The sequence below is a fragment of the Musca autumnalis genome, unplaced genomic scaffold (assembly GCF_047663935.1).
Source record: "Musca autumnalis isolate F117 unplaced genomic scaffold, ASM4766393v1 scaffold_4, whole genome shotgun sequence".
NCBI lineage: Eukaryota > Metazoa > Arthropoda > Insecta > Diptera > Muscidae > Musca > Musca autumnalis.
This window is the reverse complement of record NW_027411977.1, coordinates 181585989-181611393: the sequence shown is the minus strand read 5'-3', so window position 1 is coordinate 181611393 and position 25405 is coordinate 181585989. Positions and strand designations below refer to the sequence as shown.

Sequence of the window (25405 nt, the reverse complement as noted above, 5' to 3'; positions counted from 1 at the left end):
TTCTAATTCATATGGAGAATCCTATATTTGAACCATTCGACGCCACAAAAGTAGCAGAAAGGCTAAGGGCCTGTTTCACTTTGTCGAAAAAAAAAAGAATGCGAACGAAAAACACCTAAATTTTGCTTTTCATGGTAATATTGACTTTGTTTTGCTTCGAAACAACTACATTTGCCAATTTTTTTAAATTGTGGCCGACTTCCGTATTTTCAGTTGCTTTGTATTCGTGCATGAAACTAGTTCTTAAATCGATTTCCCCACTACTGCAATTTCATAAAATTACTCTAGTATGGAACGCGATTTAAGAACCCCTAGTTTCATGCACGAATACAAAGCAACTGACAATACGGAAGTCAGCCTGTATTCATTCACTACAATACTTTAAGGAAGAAAACGTGTTTGTCGTACTTTGCGTAATTAAAATATTATTCCAAAAAATAATACAACTTTTATCAGCAAACGTTTCTTTTATATTACATAGTTGCTCTGTTCCAGAACCTGCAAGAAGCAACTATTTTTTACTACGATAACATTTTTTCCTTTATGTTGTCGGAAAACATATGGTCTGTTCCAGACCTGCAAGAATCTACTAATTTTTACTATTTTCTCCGATAACATAAAGGAAAAAATGTTATCGTAGTAACAAATAGTAGCTTCTTGCAGGTCTGGAACAGAGCAATAATAAAAATTAATAGATTCTTGCAGGTTCTGGAACAGAGCAAGTATTTTGTTATTTTAATAAAAATCTACAAATTATAAGTATTACAACAATTAATAACATAAATCATAATAATAGCGACTTATTTCACATTGTCCATAAAGTCTTTTGCTTCGTTAATTTTAGCTGCCAAATAAGGAGATCCACCACGATCAGGATGATTTAATAACATAATTTTCTTGTGGGCATCCTTAATCTAGACAAGAACAATTCAACTTCTTAAAATTCAAAGTATTCAACTTTATACCACACAACTCACCTTAGACTTCGAAGCACTAGGACTAACACCCAATATCAATGAGGCTTCTCGCTTATTCATTTTTGGATCAAATCCACCTTTATAATATTTAGAGTTGGCCAATGATTCTGCATCGAATTTGGGCAAGTTTTTCATCGCTTCATTGATTTTGGTGGTCATTGCTGGCATGCGGCGCATTAAATGTTTGCCAGCAAATCCAAGCGCTGCAACTCCCAAACCGGTTAATATAATGGATGATGCCTACATTCATATAAATATTAGTTATTTTTCGTTAATAAATCCACGTTTTGGAACTCCTTTCCTTTTGGTGCACCTGGCGGAAAAATTTTGCACTTTCACCACCACAGGTAGTCCCCGGTCCTGATTTCAACGGTGTATAACTTTTGTCTCGGAAATGTATATTTGCCTACATACCTATATGCCTCGAAAGTTCCACAAGAACCTTAGGTGACATATTTACTAAACACGAATCGTTATTATAGGTAAGGCTTTATAGGTAAGTATTTTTTAAGGTAAGTCCAGAGGACAAATGCAAATCTTGGGAATGGGAACAATACTGTAATAACAAAGCAGACACGATTATGTTTTGGTCTGTATCTTTACTTTAGAAAATTGTAAAACCGGCAAATGTAGTAAAGTTGTAAAATGCTCCCATGTGAATTGTATGGTGTCTGAAGTAAAGGAACGCCTTTCGAGTAAAAAGTGGAAAAACTTGAAGATTCTTGAACGTAAAGGAACATAGCTTTTAGTAAATGCGTAAATACGTTACACTTTCGACTTTTTTCTCGGGAATTAACAAATCCGCGGTGGTGATGCCGAATTTTTTCTCCATGTGCACCTAAAGGAAAGATAAGCCCATTTTTCTAATAATATTTACCATTATTAGCTAATTATTAGGAACTACTATTTACAAATCAACAACGTAATGTTGTGAAAATGAAATATCGTCGCGTGTTATGTAAAAAAATTCACTATTCTTCTCTTCCTCCTATTCTAAACAAATCTAGAACTTGCTATCGAAATATTCACTAAAACGAACTATCGGAACTAGTTAAATAAATGCTCTGTTCCAGAACCTGCAAGAAGCTACTACTTTTTACTACGATAACATTTTTTCCTTTATGTTATCGAAAAAAGTAGTAAAAATTAGTAGATTCTTGCAGTTCTGGAACAGATCAAAAATAAACTTTTGACAGCAACTCCCAAAGTGTAAAGCGGGGTACACACGATCAGTTTTGACCCACCAACCACAAAATATTTTGTGGTTGCCTGATGACTGTCAAATGTAAACGGCCACACTGGCAAGCAACCGATTATTTGAGCAAAACTGACAGTCAAAACTGATCGTGTGTACCCCACTTAACAACGATCCAATAGTTTGTTATTGATCTGTTCCTTTACTTTTGAAAATGGTAAAACTGGTAAAAGTAGTAAAACTTGTAAACTGCTCCTATAGGAATTGTACGGTATCTGAAGTAAAGGAACGCCTTTCGAGTAAAAAGTGGTACAACCTGAAGATTCTTGCACGTAAAGGAACAGAGCTTATGTTTTCGGCTTAAACGTTTGAGTAAATTTTTGCGTTAAGTGTTGACAAAAAACAGCAACTACAAGGAGAAAATCATACCAACGATGACCGTAGAAACGTTTATTCACTTTCAATAAATAAATATTTAGTTAAACTTTTGCGTTAACTAGGCATTTACACCAGACAATTTGTCTTCAAATACAACTCTGATTTACTAACACATACATACATTTGTCGGCTGTCTTCCAGCTGTCCATCATTTTTACACAGGCAGTCGGGTTAATTTTTGACATTTTTCTTAAAATAAGTCAGATAATAATTGAAATGTGTTGAAAACAAAAGAACATGAAAAAAAAAACAAAATATGTGAACGGAAAACAAAAAGAAATCGACGCTTTGTATTCATAATTTTACAACTATTTTTGCAGTTGTCTGGACGCCCAAGTCACACAAGCAAGTTTTTAGTTTTTGACAATCAATACATGAACTCAACTGTACTGTCATGTGTAAACGTAGGGTTAGTGTCGACAAAAAACACAAGGACATGGTTTAATAATGTTTGGTTTACATTCGGCGTCGTTTCGTGATTTCGAAGGCGTTTCGTGATTTCGCGCGGAATCAAGCAAAATTTATCATGATTTCGAATACAAAATGAAATCATCTCATTACTTGATTTCAGCGAAATCAACATCGAAATCACAGTACACATGATATACAACCCTGTTTTTGCCTAAAAAAGTACCAAAATTGCAACGCTTTTCACGTATCACAATAGACAAGGTAGATGGTCAATTGCTGCAACAAACAATTTTAGTATCAACATGTTTCAGCAATGTAAAAAATTATTAAATTACTTTGTTACAATGCTATTTTTCATTATGTTCCCGTACTTTTTATTGGTAATGTTACAAAAAAGAACGAATTGTGAAAAATTGCTTCCCCATACAAATTTCTTAAAAAATACGGGAACGGAAAAAATACGGAAATTGCAAAAACTCCAGTAGAAATGTCAAAATCAACGAATCAGCTATCGTATTTAGAAGCCAATGAACATGCTGCTAGTTTTTACTAAGCCAAAATTGTATGGCGGAACAGAAGAAGAGGGTGTTATTCGGCACCATTTTTGTTTAAAGAGAAGTGCAAGTCTTGCTAGATTTTGGAGTACGAGAACGCATTTTTAGCACTAAACGGGAAAACTGCTGCAGGTGGTAATATTTTGCAGGTTCTGAACACAACTTTAACCTTTCAAAATTTATTATTATGATGTCTTATGCCTGATTTGGACTATGCTGGATTTAGCAAATCCAGTGGAATTAAATCATTTTCATACAACATATGTCAAATAAAACCAGATAATTGCTAAATCCAGCGTAGTCTAAATATGTATAGATAATTCTACGATAATTTTTGAAATGAAGTTGTAAAGTTTTATACTGTCGTATATTTTTGATGACTAATTCAATATACAACAACTGGTTATGAAAATTCAGGTTCGATCACCTGCGCATATGCATCTACCTTGATTATTGTGAAGTGTTTGAAATCAACAAAAAATAAGTGTACACACCTAGGTGTATTTCAGGATTTCGTGGGGCATAAGCCCCGATCCACACTAGAATGATTTTATTGAAAATATTTCATGAAATTATACATTCTTAGATCAAGTTCCATACTAAAGTAATTTTATTAAATTGCTGCAGTGGGGAACTCGATCTAATTTCGCCTAATTTCATGAAATTATTTCACTGAAATCTTGCTACACGCTAAAACTTTCATACGAAACTTTCCCATTATTTTGGCGTTCATAGATCGAGTTCCATACTCTTATGTTAACTCTTATGTTACACGCTAAAACTTTCATACGAAACTTTCCCATTATTTTGGCGTTTATAGATCGAGTTCCATACAAAAGTAATTTTATGAAATTACTGTAATAGGGAACTCGACTTAGGTTAGGTTAGGTTAGGTTCAGGATGCGCAGCTGCCATGTTGACAGCTACTCAACTCGGAGACCTTGAGGTCCATTGTGATCATCCAAACTATTAAATTATTTGTGTTGTAGAGGTGAAAGATGTTGTATTGATGTGTGGTCTGGGCTATTTGATTGTAGATGCTGGATATGGCTATGTGTGTTGATATTGGTTGAGTTGTAGATGGTGATGATATGTGACTGATGTGAAGATAATGGTGGTGTGGAGGATAAGTGATGTGGTGCCTGTTGTGGATAGAGCTATGTGGTGCTGTGTGACTGTGGGTGATGATATACGTCTGTTGATGTGCTGTGCTTTTAGATAGTGGTGATGTGTAACTGATGGCTATATGGTGATTTGTGCATTCAGGTGATGACAAGGAGATATGTTATATATATATCTGAAGATGATGATACGTGGCTATTTAGATGATGATAGTGTATGTGAAGGTATTGGTGATGTGGAGGACAAGTGATGAGGTGCCTGTTGTGGATAGAGCTGTACGGTGCTGTATGCCTGTTGATGATGATATATGTTTGTTGATGTGATGTGCTGTGTGGGAGGAAAGTGATTAGGTTGGAAAGGTTGGACAGGTAGGGAAGCGGAAGTTGGTATGACAAGAGAGAAGAATAAGAATAATTAGAATGATTAGTGACTATATTGGAGAAGTCAGGTTATTTAAAGAGAGAAGATGGTTTAGTAGCTAACTACGATTTAGTTACTAATGGTTTTAGGTCTGTGTTAGCCTGCCCCAGAGCATCTTAAGGCTCTTGCAGTAAACCACCAACACTGTGGGGTCAATAGAGGCGAAGTAGGAAAGAGATTCAATCACATGTACACCAAATAGTCTATGTCTTTTGACCATCAGTCTAGGACATCTGCATAGAAGGTGCTCGATTGTCTCCGTTTCCTCCTCATCCTCACATAACCTACAGTACTCAATGTTATTGCCATCCCACTTGCAAGTCATGGATCTTATTCCGCAGTGACCGGTTATTACCCCCACAGCGGTTCTGATTTCTGATTTGCATAGCGAGAGGAGGGACGAAGTTCTACGCCGTGAGATAACCGGCCAGATTGACTTAGATACCTTACAACCAGGCACATCCTGCCAAACTTTAACGGTTTCCTCTGCGTAGAGCTTACTGAGTTTGTCGAGGAAGAAGCAGAGAGGTGACTTGACACTATCCTCTACCGTGAGGACCGAGGATTGGGATCCTCTTCTAGCCAGTTCATCAACTATCTCGTTTCCCTCAACATTGCAATGCCCTGGAACCCAACAAAACCTAACAACTATGCTACATGTTTTTAAGAGAGACCTGCATCTTTGAACAATCCTGGATTTAATACTGTATGACCCTAACGCTTTTAGGGCAGCCTGACTGTCCACGTAAACAGTGACTGCCTTATCTATAAGGTCCGTCATTCCCACTATTAATTCCAAGGCCTTCACTACCGCAAAGACTTCTGCCTGAAAAACACTGCAGTTGTCATTAAGCTTATATGAGTTCCTGATGTCTAATTCTTCACAGAACACACCAGATCCCGTGCCTTCCTCCATCTTCGACCCATCGGTGAAGATCGACAGGCTGTCGGGAAGTGGTCTGCCTCGTGTCCACTCACTCCTGTCGGGGATTAGTACGTCAGCTGTGTCAAAGTCCAGGCTTGATGAGATGTAGTCAGTCTCATCTCCCCTGGCTCTTAGTCCAATCTGGCTACAAAACCGCTGTAGAACACTAGCATGTCCAAGATGTGAACCACGCCACAGATTTAGCTCTTTAAGCCTCAAGACAGATCGTGAAGCTCGATACTGTACTGTACTGTATGTCCAAAGGCTGGACGTTCAGTATGGCATTCAATGCAGCCTGAGGGGTGCTTCTTGCTGCTCCAGTAACGAGTACTGACGCAGCTCTTTGCACAGTAGCTAATTTGGACAGATTGGAATTATTGCCTAGGGCATGCCACCAAACGAGACAACCATAGGTCAGAATGGGACTGACCACTGTCCTATACAGCCAATGTATTACATGTGGTCTGAGGCCCCAGCTCTTTCCTATGGAGTTCTTGCAGGAATAAAGCGCGATTAAACCCCTCTTGGTGCGCTCCTCCGTGTTCCTATTCCATCTTAGCCGATGGTCCAGGATCACTCCCAGGTATTTCGCCTCCGTAGAAAGATCCAATCGCACTCCATCCAGCGTTGGCGGCACAAATTCGGCAATATTTCTTTTTCTGGTGAATAGTACCAGCTCAGTCTTCGCAGGGTTCACCCCAAGACCATTGTGGTGAGCCCAGCGAGAGAGCTTAACCAGCGCACCCTGCATCAGTTCCGACAGCGTCGACAAGAATTTTCCACTGATTAGAAGGACCACGTCGTCAGCGTATGCTACAACTTTAGTCCCTAGTCTATCAAACTCCTTGAGTATCCCATTCACTACTAGAAGCCACAGCAGTGGAGATAAGACTCCACCTTGTGGGGTGCCCCTAGTGACTGACTTCCTTACGGAACTCTCTCCAATACTGGAATTGATCAGTCTGCTTTCCAGCATTCTGTCAATCCAGTTGATTAAGATAGAGGGGACACTCAGAAGCTCTAGAGAAGAATGGATGGATGGATTTCATTTTATGAAATTACTGTATTGGGGAACTCGACCTAAGAACGCCAAAATAGTGGGAAAGTTTTGTATTAAAGTTTCAGCGTGTAACATAAGAGCTAGTGTGGACCGTAACTAACTCTAAAGCCACACGCTGAAACTTTCATACGAAACTTTCCCATTATTTTGGCGTTCTTAGGTCGAGTTCCCCAATACAGTAATTTCATAAAATGACTTTAGTATGGAACTCGATCTATAAACGCCAAAATAATGGGAAAGTTTCGTATGAAAGTTTCAACGTGTAGCTTTAGAGTAAGAAAGGCTATCTAAAGCATTATTAGCTCTGTTCCAGAACTAAAAAGTTTTTACAATTTTTACCACTTTTATACATTTTGCGTTCCCGTACACAAAATTTATATGAAAATCTACAACTTTTACCACTTTATAAAGTACGGGAACAGGCCAATTTTGTCAATTTAAATTTTTTCTTTCGAGTGTTCCTAATGCTAATTTTACATTTACGAAATCCACTCGATTTAAACTGTCAATTCCAAAGCTCAAACGTCAAATGAAATCTCATATGGATTTCATTTGACGTTTAACCTATGGATTTGACAGTTGAAATCGAGTGGATTTTAAATGTAAACTGTTGTGTCCCTTACTTATGAAAATAAGACACAAGATACGTATACTTAAATACGTTAATAAAACTATTTATTTAATTTAATTATTTATGACAAGTCACAGGTTCGCACTTGGACGGTAGAAAGCAAAGTGATCTTTTTAAACTCTGCTTTGTCTCTCGACATCAGCACATACATACATGTAACGGCATATCAGTTTAGATAAATATGTAACAAACAAAATTGTATGTGCAAATCAAATGCATGTACGTATGTATGTACAAATGCGCGAATGAGAAAGAAGCAGAATATGTAAAATAGAAACATAACATTAATATGTATGTATTATGTATGCATATTCGAATTAGACTACATAGAATATCTGCAGTAGCAGTTTGGTTTTTTGTGGTAGGGTTGCCATCCACAACATCTCCCCTTTTAAGATGAATAATCTCGGAACCACTCCGGCTCACGTCTTATACGACTGGAACGGCGAACTGAAGACGGTTGTATAGTAGGTTGTCTTCCTGTCGTTGTAGGTTGGGGTGTGAGTGGTTCTTCACTAGGTTGCTGATGACCTTGAATGGACGGTTGAGTAGATTCGGCAATAGGAATACCAACGGATGCACTCTCAGCAGGTGGTACTGTATTGTCATCACGATCAGCTGCAACGTCGATGTTTTGATTATGAGTAGTTTGAGGTGGATGATTCATATCAAAAATATCCAGCCACGGCATAACATTTGGTGTTGGTGAATAGCGAGGTCGCAGTTGATTGGCGTGAGACTTCATGGCTTTGAAATACGGGAATGATGTTAGTTCAACTTCATAGTTGACACTTCCAGTTCGATTTTTAACAACGGCAGGGGCCCAGAAAAACTTATTGTGCTTGAAAACCTTAGCGTAGACCTCGGCACCGATATCGAACGATCTGTTTTTGGCGTTGAATCGCCGATTGTATTGGGCTTCCATCTTCTCGTTGCGTTGGTTCGAAACTTCTTTTGGTTTGAGAATCAAGTCCAAATTGATTCTCACTTTCCTCCCCAAAAATAATTCAGAAGGTGATTTTCCTTCACTGGCGTTGATGTTGTCTGTTGCTCTGTAGTACAGCAAAAATTCGCGTATACCATTAATGCAGTTTTGATGTTTCTTCAAGGCTCGCTTGAACGTGTCTACAAAACGTTCCACCTGTCCGTTTGATTGTGGGTGGAATGGGGCGGTACGGATGTGTTCAATGCCATTCTTTTTACAAAACAAAACAAATTCTTGTGAGGTAAATTGTGTTCCATTATCACTCACCAATGATTCTGGATATCCAAATTTTGAAAAATAATCCCTGAGACAATCGATTGTTGCTGATGACGTCATCGATATGACTGTGTAGACTTCGGGATATTTGGAGTACGCATCAATAATCAAAAGGTAACTCTTTTGATTCACCGGTCCTGCAAAGTCAATGTGCACACGTTGCATTGGTCTTTCAGCAAGAGGCCATGACTGAAGCGTTGCTCTTGGTGGTGATTTTGCTGTTGATACACAAATATCGCATTGTTTTACAAGGGTTTCCACATCTTTGTCGATATTCGGCCAATATACAAAACTTCGTGCTAACGCCTTGGTACGAACGATGCCCTGATGACCTTTGTGAAGTTGTTTCAATACCCGTTGACGTAAAGATTTGGGGATAACCATTCTATCTTGGTATAGAAGGCAATTGTCACAAATTGTCAAACTTTCTCGTCGCTGGTAAAACGACTGCTCATCAGGATTTTTGTTGCTCGGCCAAGATGTTTGCAGATATTTGATGATATTTTGTAGGAGAGAGTCTTCCTCTGTAGCCGCTCGAATCATTTTGTATGTGATGGGCAATGCATTGATGTTGTCCTGAACAATGTATTTGATTTCGGCTTCTAATTCCGCGCAGGCAATTACAACATCCTCCTCCTGTTTGCGATTTTTATTAATCAACCTCGACAAAACATCAGCACATCCAAATTTTTGTGTTGGGACATAGGACAATTCAAAATCATATGATGTTAACGTTAATGCCCAACGTTGTAAGCGGCTCGCAGTGTGTGTGGGAATGCCTTTCTTACATCCAAAGATGGCTAGGAGAGGTTTGTGGTCTGTGTGTAGCTTGAACCGACGACCATAAAGCATTTTGTGGAATCTGCTGACTGCAAAAACAAGAGCTAACCCCTCTTTTTCAATTTGCGAATAATTCCGCTCTGCTGGCGTCAATGAACGTGAAACGTGATATACGGCTTTTTCGCTTCCGTCGGGGAAGATATGACAAATGTAGGCTCCAATGCCGATATTCGATGCATCTGCTGCAACCTTTATTGGTAACCTCGGATCGTAGTGGGTGAGCATTAGATTGGATGCCAAAATCTCCTTAAATTTCTTGAATGCCTCATCGCAAGATTTGTCCCACATCCAATCTCGGTTCTGTTTAAGCAGATCATCTAAAGGGGCCCGTAGTTGTCGCATTTTCCTTATGAATTTTCCGTAATAGTTTATGGCACCTAGGAAGGAACGTAGTTCGGACACATTTGTTGGAGCTGGCATGTCCAAAATGGCGGAAATCTTTAATGGATCCGGACGAATTCCACTTCCATCTACCTTATATCCCAGATAGGTGCAACTTCGAGAAAAGAAATCACATTTATTAATATTTATTGTAAGACCATACCTTTGAAAACGTTGGAAGACTTCATCGACCGCTGTTTCATTCTCCTTCTTAGATGGCGTTGCAATGATGACGTCATCAAGGTACGGATGTGCAAACTTGACACCTGACAGGATAGTGTCAATTGCTTGTTGGAAAGCGCCAGGTGCAGATTTGATTCCCGGAGCAAGGCGGTTGAAGGTGTAGAGTCCTCTGTGTGTGTTGATTGTGAGGATTTCCTTCGTAGTATCGTCGACTTCCATTTGCATGTAAGCATCCGTCAAATCAATACGGGTAAAATACCTACAGTTGTTGAAATTTACGAAGATGTCATCAGGCAATGGAAGAGGGTAGGTGTGAGTTTCCATACACTCGTTGAGGCCGGTAGAATAATCACCGCAAATTCGAACCTTACCATTGGCCCTTTTGACAACAACTATGGGTGCAGCCCACCTAGAGTAACTTACAGGTGTGATAATGTTGGCTTGTTCCAATCGTTGAAGTTCGTCATCCACTTGTTTCAACGCAGCATAGGCAACCGGTCGCTTAGGCTTGAAAACCGGAACAGAATCTTCCTTTAATTTCAGGTTGACTTTGAAAAGGGAACAATGACCTGGTTTTGATGAAAATATAGACGGATATTTTCTTTTGAACACCTCTATTTGCGACGATGTGATGCTGTTGCAAATGTATTCGATTGGCATTTTCCAAACTCCAAGCTTATCCATGACATCAGTGCCCATGACATTCAAATTGTTGTTGTTGGAGACGAAAAGTGTTGTTGATATTAGCTTCCCGTTGAATTCCAACTGCACACAGCACTGGCCTTTTAGCTGTAGGATATTCCCGGATGCATCCCTCGCAGTATGCACTGGCTTTGATAGCGTTGGTTTATTTATTTGCTGCCACATCTTTCGAGAAATAATTGTGATGTCCGCACCAGTATCAAACTGCAAACGCTGCTTAACACCATTAATTTTTACATTAATGTGTTTTCTGTTAGCAGCGATGTTGTTAACAGCAGTGATGCTCACTTGTGGTTTGGTGTGATGCTTCTTTTTGTTCTTTTTATCACTGCGCTGCTTAGATGTTGCTGCAAAACACGAGCAGTAGCCTTCTTTGTGACCGACGTTACCGCACTGCTCACATAAGTGTTTGGTGTATTTGCAATTTTTGACAAAATGCATTTCTCCGCACTGCCAACATGGTCGTCTCGGCTTTTCGCTTGGAGCAGCGCTGCTCTGTGCCTTTGCTTTTTTCTTCTGTTGGTTTTTTACGGCATGCACTACATTTTGTTCGACGGCGGCAGCATCATTTTTCAGGCTGAGCATTCGATGAACCTCGGCCACCATTTTGTCGATTGTGTATGCTCCGTTGGTGTCTCCCTCCAAAAAGTGCAGAAGGCGAGCTCTTACGTCAGTATCTTCTGGCATCTGTAATCCTCTTAGGAACATCAGGCACTTGAACTGGTTTTCCGTAAGCTTACCAAATTCGAAGTGGTCACAATTCCTGTTCACCACGGCTCCGTATGAAACAAAATCCATATCTGGTGATTTGGTGAACTGTAGGCAAGCAACACGAGCACTGAACAATGACTCCTTTCTACCAAACAGCATTTTGAGTGTGGACACTGTTGTTTGAAAATCCAAATCGCGAGGCACTTTGGGCAGGAGGTAATCGGTGTATTTGTCGAAAATTTGTGGATCTAATTTTCTCAACACTAACCTAACTTTTTGTGGGTCAGGGAGTTTATTCGCATCTTCGCCGAATAAATGGTCGTAACGTGCGTACCAAGCCTCAAATGTTAGGTTAGATTCTGGATCGTACACAAAATCTTTGATACACTTCGACAGCATTTCCATTACTCCTCCTGAATTTGCACTTGTTGAAGCATTATCTGTTAGCGATGACGATTCCGCATTCGCTTTAGCAAGTTCCACTAACTTCTCCATCAGCGATTGCTGTTGTGTCAGTATATTTTGCAGAGTTTGGTCCATTGTGGGTATCGTTTATTTTAATAACACACTAAAAACACCTCGTCGCCACTGTTGTGTCCCTTACTTATGAAAATAAGACACAAGATCCGTATACTTAAATACGTTAATAAAACTATTTATTTAATTTAATTATTTATGACAAGTCACAGGTTCGCACTTGGACGGTAGAAAGCAAAGTGATCTTTTTAAACTCTGCTTTGTCTCTCGACATCAGCACATACATACATGTAACGGCATATCAGTTTAGATAAATATGTAACAAACAAAATTGTATGTGCAAATCAAATGCATGTACGTATGTATGTACAAATGCGCGAATGAGAAAGAAGCAGAATATGTAAAATAGAAACATAACATTAATATGTATGTATTATGTATGCATATTCGAATTAGACTACATAGAATATCTGCAGTAGCAGTTTGGTTTTTTGTGGTAGGGTTGCCATCCACAACATAAACCAAGCATAAAACTTCAAAACAATATACCCGTTCTGTGTATGTGTGTGTTCTGTTTGAATAATATGCCAAACAATGTCAAAAACAATCGAATTCAATGATTTTTAAAATTGTTTTTAAAACATTTGTATGGAAGAAATCCGTCGGCTTTGCATTGAAACAATCATTTTATCATATCCATAACTCAATTATCTGGAGGAACCATAACACTTCATTCATTTTTCGCGTTTTTTTAATGCTCAAAAAAGGGTATTTTTAAACAAATCCACTTGTTGCCTTTCTATTTACTAATTTTGAGGTTTTTTGAATTCAGGAAAAAAGGGTTCTATAGATTGTTTTCATTTAAGCTTTGTTTCTTTAAGGGTACTTTACACGATATGTTTTTTGCATATGAGTTGTCACTTCTCCCATACAAAATGTATATGCAAAGTGACAACTCATATGTAAAAAACATATCGTGTAAAGTACCCATTACTTTTTTTAATGGTAACAGTGGCAAAAGAGAAAAGTGTCAAAATTTCTCAAAATTGCTCTCTGATGAACCAGAAAAGCAATGTCAAAAAGAAACATAAAAAATCAATTTTCGTCTTTTATTTCGCAGTTTTTAATTCAGTTTTGTCAGCGTTCCACTTTTTCTTCTGGTTTTCGTCCATTTTTTCTTCATTGTGAAATAATCGTCAAACAAAAGTCGAAAAGTCAGTTCTACCACTTTGTATCTGCAGAAATTTTGCTGGTAGCCTGTGGTAGAAGAGAAAGGCATATGTGCTCTCTCACTCTCTTAAAAATTGCTGCCAGTTTTGCCACTTTTTGGGGTTAAGGAACGCTTTGCAGGTTAAAATGGTAACAAATGGTAACCTCAGGTAAGTAAAGGAACACAGCTTTAGTTTAATTTATTCATAACAGTCACCTAGCCCATAGGGCCATGAGCGGTTCCAAAAACATCAATACATTAACTACTCTCAGTTTGCTTATAACTAACAATATTTCTTTGTTTACCTTAAATTAAAAAATAAAACCATAAAAAGAATAAAAATAAAAGCAGAAGTTTAAACCCACCTCTTTACTTATACCATGCACAAGGAGAAAATTACACCAAGGCTGAAGCCCAAAAGGAAGGAAAGGCCGCGGCACATAAGGCCGAACAGAATCAATCGTCGCTTGCTTGCTTCCCAAATGTCAAATTACAAAGGAATGCCACAGCCCCCAGAGAACGCAGGCGGATTTGCAAAGAGGCTCTGGCTCTTTTATGAAATTACTGTAATGGGGAACTCGACCTAAGAACGCCAAAATAATGGGAAAGTTTCGTATGAAAGTTTTAGCGTGTAACATAAGAGCAAGCTACTTACATACATACATAAGCTACATCCATGGCACAATTAACCAGGTAGTGGCATCGTAAAATTTTGAATATGTTATGTCAAAACTTTCTTTATGTTGTTGTGAAAATTACAACAAAAATATTTTTTTTATAAAGGGATTTGACTTTTCATATTCGATCAGCTGGTGTGATACCACTACCTGGTAGTTCTGCCATGAGCGCATCTGATCGAATTTTAAACGTCAAAAGAATTTTTTGTAAATTGAATTCGTCTCAAAAAACATTCGTCAAATTAAAAATTTATTGTTTAATACTGAAAATGTTAGCACATTATGCTACTAATGTTAACTAGAGAGCAAATAAAGAACTCTTTTATCGCAGTTTGCCCATCTAAAATAAATAAACGAATTATTTTATCGTTTAGACATCGTATGTATTAGTCTTGGTTGATTAAAATCAACTTTGTACATCAAAACAAATTTAATTTTTCCCACTGGTTCACAAATTTTGACATTTTTAATTATTTTATTGTCGCAATTAACCGACGCATCTACCTTGTTTCTTGTGCCAGCTTGCAACTTTTTGTATTTTCTAGCAACATGTTGAAGTCTGAACTAGTGATGGGAATGCAACATAAAAAACCTTTAGGATGATGAAGCAAAATCAGTTGCGCTTGGATTAAATGGAGAACGGAGAAAATACACTTAATTGCGATTGAATTTAATGGAAACATTTTATAATTTTGTGTTTATGTATATAATATAAAGTTCTTAATATTCTTGTTTTGCTTCATGGTTTTACTCAAATAATAAATGCATTAAGTGACTGTACTGTACACTTGTAGTGATTCAACTGCATTCGCAGATACAAACTTTTTGATGGGTTGTGTTCAGAACCTGCAATTATTACTACTTGCAGTAGTTTTCCCATTTAGTGCTACAAATGCGTTCCCGTACTCCGAAATCCAGCAAGACTTGCACATCTCTTTAAATAAAAATAGCGCTGAATAATAAATAGAAAAAACTAGCAGCATGTTTATTGGCATCTGAATATGATAGCTGATACATTGATTTTGACATTTTTGCTGGAGTTTTTGCAATTTCCGTAATTGTTTCATTCGCGTATTTTTTTAGTAAATTTGTATGGAAAAGAAATAATTGACAATTCGCTCGTTTTTCTAAAATTACGATTAAAAAAGTATGGGAACACAATGCAACATATACTTGTAACAAATTAATTTAACATTTTTTTCACATTAGGTCTGTACGATAACTCAAAAGTTTGTACAAATTTGTACAAACTTTTACAAAATGCTGTTCGATAACAAACTTGTTTAGTAAAATAGAAATGAGAAGTGCTTGCAAGTAGTTGCAAGAACTTGCAAATACTTTTTACTTTCAAAGTTATCGAACAGGCCTATAGTTTACACATTTTGATACTAAAATTTTTTGTTGCAGCAATTGACCATCTAACTTTTTTATTGTGATACGTGAAAAGTGTTGCAACTGTTGGTACTTTTTTAGACAAAAACAGGGTTGTGTATCATGAGTAGTGTGATTTCGATGTTGATTTCGCTGAAATCACGAAATGAGATGATTTCATTTTTGTATGCGAAATCGTGATAAATGTTACTTGATTCCGCGCTAAATCACGAAACGACGCCGGATGTAAACCAAGCATTTTTGGATCAATAACCGATGAATGGGTTTTAGGGGTCGGAAGAGAAAATCATACAATTAAAACAAGTGAAACGAATGAAATGTTTGTCAAATGTACATATTTAATGTCAATGTTTTGAACCTTCAGATATTAATTTAATTGTAAAAAAGTATGAATTTCAATGCGAAAATCGAAATTTCTATTATTAAATTTGGTGTCGACAACGTAACTGGAGTTGGGTTGCTATCCACAATCGACCCCTTATACTTTTGTATAATAATAATAATAATTATTATTATTATTGTTATTATTATTGTATAATAATAATTATTAAATTATTATAATGTTAAATTGTTATGTTTATACACATTTATTTAAGAGTTCATTTTTATACAGTTACAATAATGGATTATCCTGTGGATATTTATTTTATATTTGGGTATCATCTTTCCCAAGGAAAAAGGGAAAACTTAAAAATGGATAACCACCTAGTTTTAAATTAAATATGATTATGTAAAGGCTGGAACTGCCCACATAGTGGTACATAAGCAATATTATCTTAGATATGACGCTAAATACAAATGTAGTAAAATCCTTATAAGATGATGCTGTTTTCCTACATATCGATGGAGAATTCATTTTCTGTTTTAATAACATGTTGTTCCTTATTATTTCCATGCACTTCTGCCTGATGTGCTCTTAAATTAGTTATGTTTTTAAATTTTACAGAGCACACGAAACAAGTGTTGTTTGCATGTGATGCTAAATGTGTCCGCAAATCTGTACGACCTCTAAATCCTCTATCACATATTGTACATTTGAATTTGCGTTTTGCTTCATGCCTATGTATATGCTTTCGTAGTGCACCCAATGTTTTAGCCGACTTTCCACATTCATTGCAAATTAATTTACTTTGATCCTCAATAGCTTTTGTTTCCTTCTTCCCTTTTTCCGAGTGCCAATAATCCGTGTGACGTTTTAAACGAAGTCTCGTTATAAAAGCATGGCCACATATTTTACATTTAAATGTATTTGGATCATCATGGTAACGTAAATGTTCTTCGATATAGTAATGTGTTTTCAGCTTACATTGGCAACAGATTATGTGGCACTTTACATTCGGATGGGCATCAAAAAAATGTTTTTGTAAAAGTGAAAAAGTTGGACGAAACACACCACATACTAAACACTCTAAATTTGGTCTCCACTTAGCAATTATGGCATCAAGTTCGGCTATGGTCTTTCTTCTTTCATCAGGTAACTTCAAAGGGTCATAATCGTCATCATCATCATCGTAATCTTCCTCCATGGAAGAATCATTGTTAATGTTTTCCATATGTTGGTTTGATTCTAAACGGTTTTCTGAGTGCACATCAATAAGTTGTAATTCAGGTTCTTCTTTTATTACAACATTGGCGTACTGTTTATATTCGTCGCTTTCGTGATTTGTTAGAGGAACATTATGGTTATTTGAATTATTTGTTTCAGGCTCTTCTTTAACGTTTGCCGTATTTTCTAGTTTTATATGGTGTTTATAATCGTCAGTTTCCTCAGATTTTGGGTTAATGTTGCAATTAATAATTGATTGAGCCATATTTTTGTTTTCATTTTCAATCAATTTATTGTGTGCCCTTAACACATCCTTTTGGAAATGATAAAAAATAACAATTTGACGAAAGCATTTAAAACACACTCTTCTTTCACTTAAGCCGTCATTCAGAATCTAGAATATAATTGAAACACTAGTTAACCCAGCATCAGTATAAATATAGATGGTGCATCATTAGAAAAACAATTAAAATGCGCTTACCATTTGTCCCAGAAATTTAAAAACCACATTTCGAGTCAGCAAATCTTCATTGTGCAAATGTGTATTTTCCACTTCGTTGCACATAGCAAAACATATTCGGCAAATTGTATGTTGATAATTATTAAGATGCTTCTTTGTATATTGCTTTCGAGCAACAAATGATTGATCTCTGAATCTATCAAAGTCTACCATAATGTTCCAACATTTTAAACAAATTGTCCCGAGTTCACATTTAACATTGAGGAACTGTAAAAAAGCAAAAGATAGAATATAGAAATTTAAAAGTACATTAATTACAGAAAGAATTATTGATCCAATCCTAATGTATGTTTTTTATTATCTGTAGATCCGACATCCTATATAATTCGGAAGAAGTCAGGTTTATGACTTGATCGTGGATTTTTTTGACATGTCTACCGTCGATATCCTTGGGACCCTGATTACAACGATATACACTTTGTGTTGCGGAAATTTCAGAAATACTACCTCTAATTTATTTTTTGTCCTGAAAGCTAATATTGGTATCATTTTAAAGCTTCTTCTGCAGGGATTTAAAGACTTTCACCTATGGACAGAGTACATCTTTTTAAAAAGTTCAAGTTTCGTGCATACTTACGGAACTTTGAAGGTCCATATCTCAGGAAGTATGGATTTCGCAACACAAATTACATATCTTTGTAATCAGAGCTCCAAAGGCTACCACCAAACATATAGCAGCCCTTAAAACTGAAGTAAGCCTTGATTACTGCAGAAACAACAGAGAAGCAATTTGTTTCCTGCAATTCCAAAAATACAATTCTTTTGGTGTTGGGAGTCTTCAACTTACCATTGGGTCGAAATATTTTGTTGTAAGACTGTAAACTTCAAAATCATCATAAAGATTTTTGCCATGATCTTTGTATATGTTCGCGCATAATCGACAGAGTATATCAGACATTGTAAACAACACTTAATGGGATTGTTTATTAGAGTGGGGCGATTTGAACACCATCACGGGCGCCTGGAGTTTCTGATTCTTGGGATTGTACTGAGCAAAAAAATCAACTAGACCATATGTCTACGGTGAAAATCGAGCCCCCGGATTTTGACTTGAAGCTTTTTCTCAGGGATTTTCGGATATTTTGGCATATAACAACCAAACCACTGATATTTTCGATCCAACACAAAGACAACAATTGTAGCCAAGACAATAATAAAGAACTCTCTAGTACATCGCAAAAGCATTGGAACGCTCCTTCAGGCAGTTATGGCCTCGAGAAGGTGCACATTTTTCGGAAAATATCGATAAATGACACTGCGCTACAAAATGGGACTCAAATTCAGTGGGTGGAAAATCCCTTTCGGAGATGAAAGCCCTTGGTGAGTGTACTAAGAACCCAAAAGGAAATTTTCACCATAGGTCAAGTTTCCGTGATATCGCGTGATTATTGGTTTAATTTTGGCCCCTTAATTTGCGAGAAAATAGCTTTATATCTCTGTTAGGCGTTATTGTAGCTTCATTTTGAGATTACATGTCTTCAGTCAAATCTAGTGGTGAATCTTTTTGTAGAATATTTTATCCCTCTAACTCCATTCCTTTTATGTCCTTTTCGTCCTTTATGTTTTGAACCGTTGTAAAAGTACCACAAGACGAGATTTTACAGCATCCAAATATTCTACAAAAATGTTGTTCAGAAGATTTTAGGTACGGTTCTCATTGATGACCAATCGATATTTCCCCATTTTCATGGTCCTTTTTGACATTTACCAGTATTTTGTTGAGAAAACTATGTTTTGTTTTTATGTATATTCGTTATTGGTCCGTGGTGCATCTGAAATACTTACCATAAATAGCTCTTGTAATGACGAACACGTTAATAACAAATTTTATTGAAGGATAGATCCGGTTATCTAAACTTTTGAACCGGATATTCTGATATCAAAACCGATTTTGGAACCGGTTTTAAGTAACCGATTAATCGTATATGTATATCATTGGAAAGCTAATAAAATGGTCAATCAAATGACAGCAAGTAGCTGATTACAACTTTCTTGGTTCCGATGCTAGAACAAAAAACCGATTTTGATGTAAAACATCACTGGGTTGACGTTGTTCAAACTTCTGAGTTATGGCGAAATTAATTCATTCTTGATAAACTTTAAGTGCATGATAACAAAACAACATCTCACAATAACTCAGCAGTTTGACCTATGGCGTAACTGTCTTTCCAGATTTATAAAATATCTTAATCGACTTTCATCGCCAAAAAGAATTTTTCAACCCAGCGATATTTTACATCAAAATCGGTTTAAGAAATCGGTTTTTTGTTCTAGCATCGGAACCAAGAAAGTTGTAATCAGCTACTTGCTGTCATTTGATAGACCATTTTATTAGCTTTCCAATGATATACATATACGATTAATCGGTTACTTAAAACCGGTTCCAAAATCGGTTTTGATATCAGAATATCCGGTTCAAAAGTTTAGATAACCGGATCTATCCTTCAATAAAATTTGTTATTAACGTGTTCGTCATTACAAGAGCTATTTATGGTAAGTATTTCAGATGCACCACGGACCAATAACGAATATACATAAAAACAAAACATAGTTTTCTCAACAAAATACTGGTAAATGTCAAAAAGGACCATGAAAATGGGGAAATATCGATTGGTCATCAATGAGAACCGTACCTAAAATCTTCTGAACAACATTTTTGTAGAATATTTGGATGCTGTAAAATCTCGTCTTGTGGTACTTTTACAACGGTTCAAAACATAAAGGACGAAAAGGACATAAAAGGAATGGAGTTAGAGGGATAAAATATTCTACAAAAAGATTCACCACTAGATTTGACTGAAGACATGTAATCTCAAAATGAAGCTACAATAACGCCTAACAGAGATATAAAGCTATTTTCTCGCAAATTAAGGGGCCAAAATTAAACCAATAATCACGCGATATCACGGAAACTTGACCTATGGTGAAAATTTCCTTTTGGGTTCTTAGTACACTCACCAAGGGCTTTCATCTCCGAAAGGGATTTTCCACCCACTGAATTTGAGTCCCATTTTGTAGCGCAGTGTCATTTATCGATATTTTCCGAAAAATGTGCACCTTCTCGAGGCCATAACTGCCTGAAGGAGCGTTCCAATCAGTGTTGCCGAATTTGACGATTTATCGTCATTTTGACGATTTTTTGGCCCAAAATTGAAAAATGACGATTTGACGATTTTATGGTCCAAAATGGCGATTTTTCACTTAAGCCAGAAATGCATGAAATAAAAGACGATAACTACACTTTGACCAACATTTCCGAAAGATTTAAAGGAAAACAATGTTCCAATTTCCAGACGGAGTGGCTATATTTAGGCACATATCTGGAGTACAGGTATTTTCATAGTTTTGCCCCACATTCAAATTACATCAGCTGAAAATTTTCGTTTAGTTTTGTTAATGGATGAAAATCTTCCTTGAAAAGTTTTCGAGATAAATTTGTTGTAAAAAATATGAGTCCAGCTTTATTAACTTCCTATTAATGCCCCCTTTAAACTGTCAGCCAGTTTTGAATGACAATTTTTATCGATTTCCGACTGCCCAACAACCAAAATGTACGTGTACCGACAAACATGGGCGGTCGCACTGTCAAGAAAGCAATTTTTGAGCTAAGCTGTAATTCAAAATGACAATGTGTATCCAACTTTACCATGCTGCATTACTGCAAACTCGATAACCATAGGAAACTATCATCTACTGAGTGCTGTTTTTATAGGGTATTTAAGTGATATTGGGTTAGATTTATTGCTGTGGGTTGTATATCTTATGTCGCTAGTCTCATTCACAAAAATATCAGCGAAAAATCGCATTAAACGGTAACCAAACCGAGTTTTAGACTATTGCTCTGTTCCAGAACCTGCAAGAAGCTACTATATTTTACTACGATAACAATTTTTTCTTTATGTTATCGAAAAAAATAGTAAAAATTAGTAGATTCTTGCAGTACTGGAACAGACCATATGTTGACGATTTTTTGACGATTTTCCAAATTTTAATGACGATTTGACGATTTTTTTGACGATTTCCGATCAAAAACTGTCGGCAACGCTGGTTCCAATGCTTTTGCGATGTACTAGAGAGTTCTTTATTATTGTCTTGGCTACAATTGTTGGCTTGGTGTGGGATCGAAAATATCAGTGGTTTGGTTGTTATATGCCAAAATATCCGAAAATCTCTGAGAAAAAGCTTCAAGTCAAAATCCGGGGGCTCGATTTTCACCGTAGACATATGGTCTAGTTGACTTTTTTGCTCAGTACAATCCCAAGAATCAGAAACTCCAGGCGCCCGATAACACTTTTTTCCTTCCATACAAATCGCCCCGGCCTATTGTTTATGAATGCAGGTTAATTATTGAGATGTTGATACAATTTCAATCAATAGATTGTGTATCTGTAATGTAAACAGAAAACAACAAGGATAAGAGGATACGGTATAGCGGTATAGGGATATGTAAGTTTGAAAGATCGAAGTCGACTAGCTTCCCGAATGCCAGAGCCTCTTCGCAATTCCGCCGGCGTTACCCCATATAATTTCACATTTGGAAAGCAAGCCAAGCAAGCAAGGAGCTATTCTGTTTCTACCTTGATTACACTAGCTCTGTTCCTTTACGTGCAAGAATCTTATGCTTGGTTTACATTTACGAAATCCACTCGATTTCAACTGTCAAATCCATAGGGGATTTCATTTGACGTTTGAGCTATGGAATTGACAGTTGAAATCGAGTGGATTTCGTAAATGTAAACTTAGCATTAAAGTTTTACAATTTTTTACACGAAAAGCGTTCCTTTACTTCAGACACCATACAATTAATATGGTGGCAGTTTAACATTTTCAAAAGTAAGTTGGCCTGTTCCAACTGCCTATTTTGATGCAATACAAACCATAGCTATTCACCAAATGACATTTAAACTTGGTTTATAGTACGTTTATATTACCGTAATTGAGCGGATTTCAACTGTCATACCCCGGTTACACTATTGAAGGTTAACCCACTGGGTTTAATAGATCCAGTGGGTTAATCTTTGCTGGTTACACTTAGCTTTTCGAGGATATAAACTGTCAGCTGATGTTTGTTTACGTAAACATACAAAATAACTAATAAAGTCGTGTTTTACACTTTTGCAATTTCTCGTATGACAATTTCTAATTTTGGTATATTTTACACACAGGGATACATTTTTGTATCATGGTATCAAGCGTACTTTTTGTTTAAAAAAGTGTCTAAAGTAAAAAATAAAAAATTTTATGATTTTCAAATAACTTTAGATTTATTAACTCCATAAAATCTCATGCGACCAATCGTAAACGTGTAAAACACGACTAACTCTGTTGCAAAAACAGTTGCAACTTTTGGTACTTTTTGAGTAGAGTTGGATTTTTTTGCACAAATTCCGAATACAACACTGTATTTTTGGTGGATTTGTGCCGGATTTATAATAAACCCAGCCGTGAGAGGATTTAATTTTTGTATGGCAAATCTGGTCAGATTTGACCAGATTAAGCAATAAATCCTCATGAAGTGGGTTAACCCGGCAAAAAGCTGTAGTGTAACCGTGCTATCAGTTCCTTTGCGTATACACCAAATGAAAACTCATCTGAAAGCCATTGGATTTCATTTGACGTAGTATTTATTTACTTTGCAATTGAAGCCAGTTTACAATTCTGTGGCCAATTTAAATATAATTACAAAGAATCCAAATGAATATTTAGTAAATGCAAACGAACTCTTATGCTTGGTTTACATTTACGAAATCCACTCGATTTCAACTGCCATTTCCATTGATTAAACGTCAAACGAAATACAATGGATTTTAGATGAGTTTTCATTTGACGTATACGCAAAGCAATTGACAGTTGAAATCGAATGGATTTCATAATGTAAACCAAGCATTAGACTATATACGATGACTAAGTGCATCGTCTCAATTTATTTGACATATATAGTATGAAAATGATAAGCTAAATCCACTGAATTTGCTAAATCAAGCATATACCCCGTTTGCACTGAAACGGATTTAATAAACCCACTGAGTTTCATAGCGTAAACGTCAAATAAATCCTCATAAAGAAGGTTAACCTGACAAATGTCAGTAATTTCTAGCCCTAGGTAACCGGAAAGGTAGCTAGCTATTAGTTAGTCCCGGGCCACACTAAGATAAATTTCACTGAAATTTTGACATGAAAGTAAAAGAAAATATAAAATAAAACGGTCTATTTGTTTCATACGAATATTGCGACAAATCAAAATTGCAGAACACAGGAAACCGCGTACACTAGTTTCTTGAAATTATGGGTTTTCCCAAAAAATGCAAAGTTTCATGTCAAAATTTCATTGAAATTACTCTAGTGTGGCCCGGGACTTATCTTTACCTACGCGTTTGGTAATTTCTACGTGACATTTTCCGAGGCGTGTAAATTTTGAAAACATGTGGTAACATTGGTGATTTTCATTCATGATTTCGTAAAAACATTGCCACATATAAGTGTTTTACAATTTTTAACACATTGGCAAAGATCAACCAGGCAAAATCCTTGGTGTAAATAACACGGCCGTTTTCGACCCGGCAACGTTGCCTATGGATTGAAATTATGATATTTTGCTTACACGGGGGATATCTATGAAGTCATAGATAGCTACAATTACCAAAGAAGTGGTATGACACCAGATGTTCGAATATGAAGTGTCAAATGCCTTTCTAAAAAATGCACCTTTAAATATTAAAACGCTGGAGAGTTTGGCATCGCCGAAAATTTTGATGTTCTGCTCACCGCAAGACCTTGTGAGTTTGGTCGACAGAAGACGGTCAACAGCAGACAAATTTGTCACAGGAGCCTAATGCCGCCTCTCCAGGAAACCGCCACAACAGTCATACTCATCCAAAATGTCCAATCCATTCTCTGGATGTAATTTGCTCCACACTGGCCATTCATTTTTGGTCTCGTGCGCACGGAAAATTTTCCAATTATTGTCCTCAGAGCCCTCCGGGTTCTATTTTTTTTTCAAAATCAGTTATTTCAAAGGAAAAGCAACATTTTTTTCTATTTTTGTTAATTTGGATTCCTATATTTCAATGCTCACACGATTTGTTTTGATTTTCATATGTTGACGCTTCAGAAATTCGCCTCAAAAAACTGTAAACAACGGCGAAATACGTTTTCGCTCTAATTAAAATTTTTGACAGATTGAAGAAGTCAAACTGTTGCATTTGAGCCAATTCGCCACTTACGTGACCTTATTAATAGATCTTGTTTGCAGGTTAAAAATGGTAACAAATGGTAACCTCAGTTAATAAAGGAACACAGCTTTGATTGATTTCGAAGTACGCGAACGCATTTGTAGCACTAAACGGGAAAACTACTGCAAGTACTAATATTGTACAGGTTCTGAGCACAACTTTTATCTATCAAAATTTATTATTATGATGTCTCACGATAAAATCATTTGTTTTATTTTTTCATTTGTTAGTACTTCATTGTTAGTACTATACACAATTAATACGATATATAGATAATTTTACGATAATTTTCCAAATAAAGTTGTAAAGTTCTATATTGTCGTATATTTTTGATGATTAATTCAATTTACAACAACTTGTTTTGAAAAATCATGTTCGATCAGCTGCGCAGAGGAATATCTACCTTGATCATTGTGATATGTTTCAAACATGGCACAATTACCCAGGTAGTGGCATCGTAAAATTTTGAATATGTTGTTGGGGAAATTACAACAAAATTTTTTTTTTGTCACGGTCCACACTCGCGTGAATTTCATTCAA

At 36.5% G+C, this 25405-nt stretch overlaps 2 protein-coding genes across 15 annotated transcripts; both read right to left on the bottom strand.

Annotated features, from left to right (window-relative positions):
- Positions 1-444: 444 nt before the first annotated feature.
- On the bottom strand, positions 445-2007 carry LOC141401000 (mitochondrial import inner membrane translocase subunit TIM14). Its single transcript, XM_073980760.1, has 3 exons — positions 1855-2007; positions 978-1217; positions 445-914 (listed from the first exon to the last, which is right to left on the bottom strand). The coding sequence occupies exons 1-3, from the start codon at positions 1855-1857 to the stop codon at positions 801-803; spliced, it is 357 nt and encodes a 118-aa protein (XP_073836861.1). The 5' UTR covers positions 1858-2007; the 3' UTR covers positions 445-800.
- Positions 2008-16120: 14113 nt separating this feature from the next.
- On the bottom strand, positions 16121-22105 carry LOC141402166 (uncharacterized). Of its 14 annotated transcripts, none has more exons than XR_012412544.1 (4): positions 21941-22105; positions 18421-18542; positions 17595-17840; positions 16121-17526 (listed from the first exon to the last, which is right to left on the bottom strand). XR_012412544.1 is itself a non-coding variant. In XM_073982953.1 (4 exons), exons 2-4 carry the CDS (start codon positions 18529-18531, stop codon positions 16401-16403), a joined length of 1464 nt encoding a protein of 487 aa, XP_073839054.1. In that variant the 5' UTR covers positions 18532-18542; positions 21941-22105; the 3' UTR covers positions 16121-16400. The 14 variants fall into 14 exon arrangements, 13 of the variants coding, with proteins under 13 accessions (XP_073839054.1, XP_073839058.1, XP_073839051.1 ...); XM_073982953.1 differs by having other exon boundaries at positions 16121-17507; XM_073982957.1 differs by having other exon boundaries at positions 16121-17507; positions 22059-22099.
- Positions 22106-25405: the final 3300 nt, after the last annotated feature.

Coding starts and splice junctions, on each gene's coding strand:
- LOC141401000 (XM_073980760.1), bottom strand. Junction 915..977: donor CTAGTGCTTCGAAGTCTAAG/GTGAGTTGTGTG, acceptor GTTCTTGTCTAG/ATTAAGGATGCCCACAAGAA.
- LOC141402166 (XM_073982953.1), bottom strand. CDS start 18,531: ATGTCTGATATACTCTGTCGATTATGCGCGAACATATACAAAGATCAT. Junction 17,841..18,420: donor CAAAATATTTCGACCCAATG/GTAAGTTGAAGA, acceptor GCTTTTTTACAG/TTCCTCAATGTTAAATGTGA. Junction 17,508..17,594: donor TTAAATTTCTGGGACAAATG/GTAAGCGCATTT, acceptor ATTATATTCTAG/ATTCTGAATGACGGCTTAAG.